General features: G+C 43.1%; 1 protein-coding gene across 1 annotated transcript in view; it reads right to left on the minus strand.

Annotated features, from left to right (window-relative positions):
* ftsj1 (FtsJ RNA 2'-O-methyltransferase 1) overlaps positions 1-6568 on the minus strand; it is a gene marked incomplete at its 5' end in the record, with an annotated part of 9931 nt that extends 3363 nt beyond the window's left edge. Inside the window, 7 exon segments of the mRNA XM_037683054.1 lie at positions 293-376; positions 1801-1903; positions 4073-4126; positions 4208-4260; positions 4331-4409; positions 6279-6390; positions 6499-6568. Coding sequence (XP_037538982.1) covers positions 293-376; positions 1801-1903; positions 4073-4126; positions 4208-4260; positions 4331-4409; positions 6279-6390; positions 6499-6568 — 555 coding nt within the window.
* Between the last annotated feature and the right edge of the window lie 308 nt (positions 6569-6876).

Raw genomic sequence — 6876 nt, forward strand, 5'->3', positions numbered from 1 at the left:
GACATGTCCAGAGGAGGGACAGTGGTTTGGACATGTCCAGAGGAGGGACAGTGGTTATATTGGTAAAAGGATGTTAGAAATGCAGCAAAGAGGAGATAAATGGATGCAGTTAGAGAGGACATGGACGTAGTTGGAGTGAGGACAGTGAGATGGAGGACTTGCTGTGGAGAGCCCTGAAGAGGGAACAGCTGAAAGATGAAAAAGAAGACCAAGTCTTGTACACAAAGACTTTTTGTTGATGTGTATCCATAGATTAGTGTTGATGATGGTCAGAACGTGTCTTGATAATTACCGTAGGACTGGTCCAGCAGAGGGTTGGACATGTTGGGGACATAACCCTCAGGAGGACAGTAATTCTGACACACCACAAATGCCTCTGTAAGAGCAGGACAACAAGTTTGTTTGTTTGTGGAAAATTACAAAAAAAAAGCACCAGATTACATTGGACAGCTGTGAATTAGAAAATAAAGCACAACCATCAGACTGAGACTATCTGTCCTCAGCTTCCTGTGTTCAGTGTGTGACACACAGCCCTGTGACTACCTGTCACCCTCCAAACACTGAAGACACCTGAGACCTGAGAGGCAGATGAAGGCCAAATTCATTAGTTTGTTTTGTTGAAGCAAAATTCAAAAGCAGACCGTTTCTTTACTTGTTTTTCTTTTATTTATTACGATTGTCAGAAGATTTTAGATGTTAGAAGGTTTTTCAGGGACTTATTTGGTTATTTCTTTAAAAAAGAACAAAAATGTATCCACATCTAAACCCATTTATTTAAAAATGTTCAATGAAGATGCAAAGTATAGTAATGAACATTATAATCGGGGACTGCCTGGTATAAGGCAGCTGTCTATTATTATCCACCTGACTTCACGTCTCAACTTTATTTATTTATTTATACCTTACTCTGTCTGTCTGTCTGTCTGTCTGTCTGTCTAGATAGAGACAGACAGACAGACAGAGCTGTAGTTGAGATATTATTTGAGCTTTTGAGATGTTAATCAGCTGCTGTTGGTTGTAGAAAACTGCCTTGTTGCCATGGTTACGCATCATCACAAATGTCCAAAACTAAAAGTTTCAGTAAAAATCCTTCCAGCTGCACAGCATCTGATACCAGAGGAAACATTCATTCAAAAAATGTGATTTACATCCAGAAAAAGAGGAATTAAAGTTTCCAAAAGCAAAATCTCAGAATGAAAGTAACAGAGCTGCTCCAACATGCAGCCACCTGGAGCGGCGCAATTCTAGAACTAACTAGATTATTATTCAGCTGAAATTTGGTGTGTTGGTACCTGAGAGCAATGTCCATTAAATACTGAATTCAAATTAAAAATCCAAAATGGCCACCTTAGCTAAAAGGGAAAAAATATAACGCAGCTTTTTTTGAGCTATTCAGTTGCAACTTGGTGTGTTGGTAGTTGAGAACGATTCCTAACAGACTGGCTGCAAATTAAAAATCCAAGGCCACCTTAGCTAAAAGAAAAATGGACTCATTGGATTTTTGCCATATTTGGTGCAGTGGTAGCTGAGAGTGATCAATGACACATTACTGTCAGATCCAAACTTTAAATCTGCAGCAGCGTCAAAGTTTCTCCACAAACCTTCGAGTCTTGTTTCTCTTCTTTTCCTCAGCCGGAGTGGACCGCCATATTGCAAGAAAGATTTTTCCCTCTTTTACAATTTTTAGCTAACGCTAGCACAACCAGAGACTAACGTGTAGAAGAGTGCAGGTGTTGTGACAGAACGAGGGCGGGCACAGCACCTGCTCAGGTCAGGGTTCGACACGTGGCGGCGACTCACCGATGCTTGAGTTCCTGCTGCTGCGAGGCTTTGCACAAGTCACACAGCCGAAGAAGAGCTTCAGCTGAGAGTACAGCAGAGTCACATCTTTACCACGGAAGATCTGAAACAAGAAAGACGGCTTGGCTCTCACAGGAAGTGAAACATCTGCGGCCCATAATGCACCACTGCAAAAACCTCTCTGCTCTGTTGCACCAAACTCAGGCAGGTTTCAGAATCTAATAAGCTTTGTCCATCGCACCACCCAGTCATGGGGTCACTTCCTCCTGTAGTCATGGCAACAAATAAGCTCCGCCCATTTTTCAGTTCTAGGGTTTTATTATAGTGACAGAACAAAACGGACCCGATTGTTTCCACACAAGAACCCAGCAGCCTGTAGAACTTCTTAATGACTCAGTGGGTTTCTGTGGAGTCTGGCTCCTGGCTGTGGAGGAGTTCTGGCCCACTCTTCTTTCCAGCGCCGCTTCAGCTCATTGAGGGTTCTGCTAAGACAGCGTTCCAGTCAGGTTAAAGTTCTGTTCTTTTTGAACCGTTCTGTTGTGGATCAGCTGATGTGGTTTGGATCACTGTCCTGTTAGACCAAGTTTGGTCAGACGGACTTGCATCTGACTCCAGAACTCTTTGGTCTACAGCAGGGGTGCCCCGAGCTTTTCAGCATGCGAGCTACTTTTAAAATGACCAAGTCCAAGTCGTCTACCTACTATAAAAATACAAAACATAGACTTATTTAGAAACATATGAAGTATGCTTTGTATGTTTTACCTTCCTGTGTTTAGTATTTTACCATGTGGCACCTTGATTTATTGTTTTATAACACTACTTTTATTTTAATTGTGTTTTACTGTAGTTTATTGTCTGTAGTTTACGTGTTGTTTGTCTAAAACTGGTCTCTCTGGTAAATGAGTCCTCGTGACTCAATGAGACCAACCTGGATAACTAAAGCTTGAATAAATGAACAAGTCCCAGTTCACTGTGGACGCAACATAAACGATTAAACCCAAAAGTTTGTTTAAAAAAAAGTGACAATTTATTTTTACTGTGCGTGTACAAAATAACAAAACCCATCAATGACTTGTGTTCTTGACACAAAGGAACAGGAAACAATAAGAATAAGTTCATGTTTGAAGAATAACCTGAGAAGTGAGAAGTCAGCGCTGACAGCAGCTCAGTGGACCTTTAGCTGATGAAGATGATGTTTGTTTTTAAAGAACGAGTCAGCTGCTTCATCAAGTAACTCTTTTACCACGTCTCCCTCTTGAAAAGACTTCTTGTGCTTAACAATTATTAAAGTGACTCACCTGGACTGATGCTGGTCGGCTGGAAGAAAAATGACTGCTGTCCACATAACTGGGATTTCGCTCCTTCACCATTTTCTTTCTCAGCTCACTTTTCAGAGAGAAGTCAGAGCCGTACTTTTAATGAAGAGAACGAAAATGCAGCTCCGGTGAAACGCACTTGGAATCGTGAAAAACAAAAAGGCCCTCCCCCCATTCCGTATGGAAATGGTAGATTCTTTCTTACTTGGTCCAGCTCCTCAATTTATTTTACACTTTATTGAGTTTGGATATAAACTGGAGGCTGTTACGAGTCAACTCGTTGGTTTTTAGCGCGGCTGAACGCGCATGTGTCGTGACCTATGCGTCAGAAAAGATCCGGTCTCAGATTGGCTGCCCTGTGTGTCAATCAAGTGACAATTTGCATAGTGAAGATGGATTGATCGGCTGACCGTCTATTAAAAAATAAGATTAAAAGAAATTTTAAAAAAGGTCTGACATCTATTTCGCCGTGCGATCTACTGATATTTCATGATCGACGTATTGGGCACCCCTGGTCTAGAGAAGTTCCTGGTCCACTCAGTGACTGACAGAAGCCCAGACCATCAGCCCTTCACTGCCGTGCTGACAGCTGGAGGAGCTGTTGGTGCTGATATGCTGGTAGTTTTCTCCCACATGCTGCTGTGCATTGTGGGTAAACAGCTTGATTTTAGTCTCGTTGTTCCTCAGGTCTTGTGGCTCCTTCAGATCAACCTGAAGCTGCCATCTTGTTGTTAGAGATGTTTACCTCCTGCAGCTCTTTAGCTCTTAAGTTAAAGGTTCAATGCTTTATTTTAAACTAAAAATCTAAATCAATGACTGATGTTCAGGATGTTTTTATTTCTTTAGTCAAGTTATTTCAGTCATCTTTGTACTAAAAGTGTCTGTAAACCAATCACTGGATGTTTCTTTCATTTGCTTTGAACTTGTACAGATGAGGAGATAAAAGCTGCTCTCACCTTGGCCACAAACGTGCCTCCAGCTTTCAGGACGTGAGTGGTGATGTTCAGAGCCTGGTGATGTTCAGAGACAAACAGCTGTCAGTGACATCACCCACACCGGACACAGGACCACAAACCCTCAGGTGCACTCACTGCCAGTAGGAGCTGAGCTTGGATGTACTCATCCACGTCATGGAGTCCCGTCACTATGGAAACACAGGAGAAAGTGAAGAGGAGGAGCGGTGGAGAGTGAAGAGCCGATGTGATGGAGCTCACCGTCCGGAGCGCCGTCACACACCACCAGGTCGGCTGGCTGTCCCTCGAAGTGACGAATGATCTCCTGGGCCGTCGACACCTGAGGACAACACGACTCTCTGACACAACCTCACACGGATGCTGACGTGCACAAACGTGTTTCTGACAGAAGTGTTTGTAAGACTCCATCTGATGGAGACAGACAAACAAGCCGACGAGTTGTTCAGGTCCTTTTTGTTTTTTTCTTGTCTGAGGCAGCGCAGTGACGGATCCTGGAGGGAGCCATTTTATCCACCAGCAGGTGCAGTGGAGGAGCCAGTGGGGGGCCAACGGTGGTCTCAGCCACCATACATTAACATTCAGTCACCCCAATCATTTGAGGAAACTAAGTAATATAAAAACTAGAAAGCATAGTTCCTTCAAATGACAGGTGGTAAGTTTACCTATAAATGTTTGGTGGTGGCCATTTTTGATTTTGACGTGCCAAAGATGGTGACATGGTCTGCTTGTTAAGTGTTGAACCCACGTGGAGGAAGGCTACGGAGACTCCAAGTAAAACCAGTAATTTTATAATTTATTTTAAATAAACAAAACAAAAGAACATACCTAAGAGGGAGGTGAAGACACGTAGAGCACACAGACCATGACACCATGAAGGGACGCCCAGAGGAGCGAAAACACACACACCGTATACACACGCTAATGGGACTGAGGGGAAACACCTGGGGTGACTGGGTGCAGAGGAGCAGCCACTTCCTGCTCCTCCTCCTCAGCAGATAGGAGGAGCAGCAGTGGCTCCCCCCCACGATAAGTGAAAAACTGCCAAGTAGAGAGACAGTAGTGCAAGTTCAGTTTAAGTACAATGAACTCTGTCATGACATGTGCCAGGCTGCAATCACACTCATCACCTGTTCCTACATATGTCCTTCCTTAAATGAATTATTTAAATTTTAATACTGTAACATTTTAAATAAACAATCCATGCAGCATGGATTGTTTATTTAAAATGTTACAGTATTTAAATTTAAATTGTAGAGAAGAGAAGTGCAGCAGGACATGACAGGATGTCACACAGCTTCAGCGGAGCACAAATGAACTTCTTGATCAATGACACAGAAACAACTGAACATAGAAGTTCTAAAATAATTAAAAATAACTTTTAACACCTTTGTATTTTGTGATTATGATGATTTTACTATGAGACATACTTTGAATTTCAAGTTGGAAAACAAAAGTTGATCGGTGAATCTGGCCAGCAAAGGGTTAACCTTCACAAAACTGCTGCTGCAGGAGAAATGTGGGCGTGGCAGAGAAGGAGATCAGCTGATCAGCTGCAGGAGGGAGCTTTCCCTGCACTTGTGGGCTGCACACATAGTTTAAAATAATTTAAAAAAAATTATTTTAAATAAACAATCCATGGCTCATCCATCAGTCAGCCAACTGTGTCATGTCCACTCTTATTTTGAAAAACCGCGATAGAGCGAACCCGTGAAAAACTAACCGTGGCGTAGCGAGGGACCACTGCACATTAATTCAGTCAGGTTGACACCAAAGGTTCATCAGTTAAAGATGCAACAACGTTCAGCCAGGTCCTCTGGACGGTTTCTTTTTTTTTGCTGAGACGTTTCGTCCTTCATCCAAAGGACTTCTTCAATCTGAGGAGCCACCAAACAAACTGATTAACAGTATGCTGGTGATAAGATAGCCTCTGGGGCCCGCCCTCTTCCCCGTTAACTCCTCTGAGGCAGCGAAGTGGTTCAAAACAACAAAGTTCATGCTCAAAGTCAACCTGACTGATTACTGAGGATGAACTATGGTGTCAGTTGGTTACTTTCACAGTTCCATTAAAATTCATCCAGTGATCCATGAGATATTTTGCTAACAGACAGACACACAGAGGCAAAATGTTAATGGAAGCAGAACCTGCAATAAAAGTCAAATCATAGCTCATCATTTCTAGATTCCCCACCTTTGTGATGTCTCCTTGAATCTGAGTGACTCCTGGCAGAGGAGCCATGGCCTGCAGGTCCACCGCCACAATCTTCACCTCCTCAACCGCCTCACCCTTCTCCTCCCGCCCCCTGAGGGACACAAAAACACTGACAATGTAAATATGTGCTAAATTAATTTCCTGCTGGACTTCAAGATGTGGCTGTTTCAATAAAGATATGCAGAGGGACGATGGACACCTGAGTTTCCGGCTAAGGACTTGACTCCAACTGCCGGGGGCTGCACACAGATCCACCACTCTGTTCACCCCTGGGGGAGGAAACAAGAAGCCAACACTGGAGACATGTTTAACAGATGAGAAGGAATGCAGGTAAACCGTAGAATCTACTCATGGACCATAGAATCTACTCATGGACCATAGAATCTACTTCTGGACCATAGAATCTACTTCTGGGCTATAGAATCTACTCCTGGACCATAGAATCTACTTATGGACCATAGAATCTACTACTGGACCAAAGACTCTACTTCTGGACCATAGAATCTACTTCTGGGCTATAGAATCTACTCCTGGACCATAGAATCTACTTCTGGACCATAGAATCTACTTGTGGACC

This window comes from Nematolebias whitei, chromosome 10, assembly GCF_014905685.2.
Source record: "Nematolebias whitei isolate Nwh7 chromosome 10, NemWhi1, whole genome shotgun sequence".
Classification (NCBI taxonomy): Eukaryota; Metazoa; Chordata; class Actinopteri; order Cyprinodontiformes; family Rivulidae; genus Nematolebias; species Nematolebias whitei.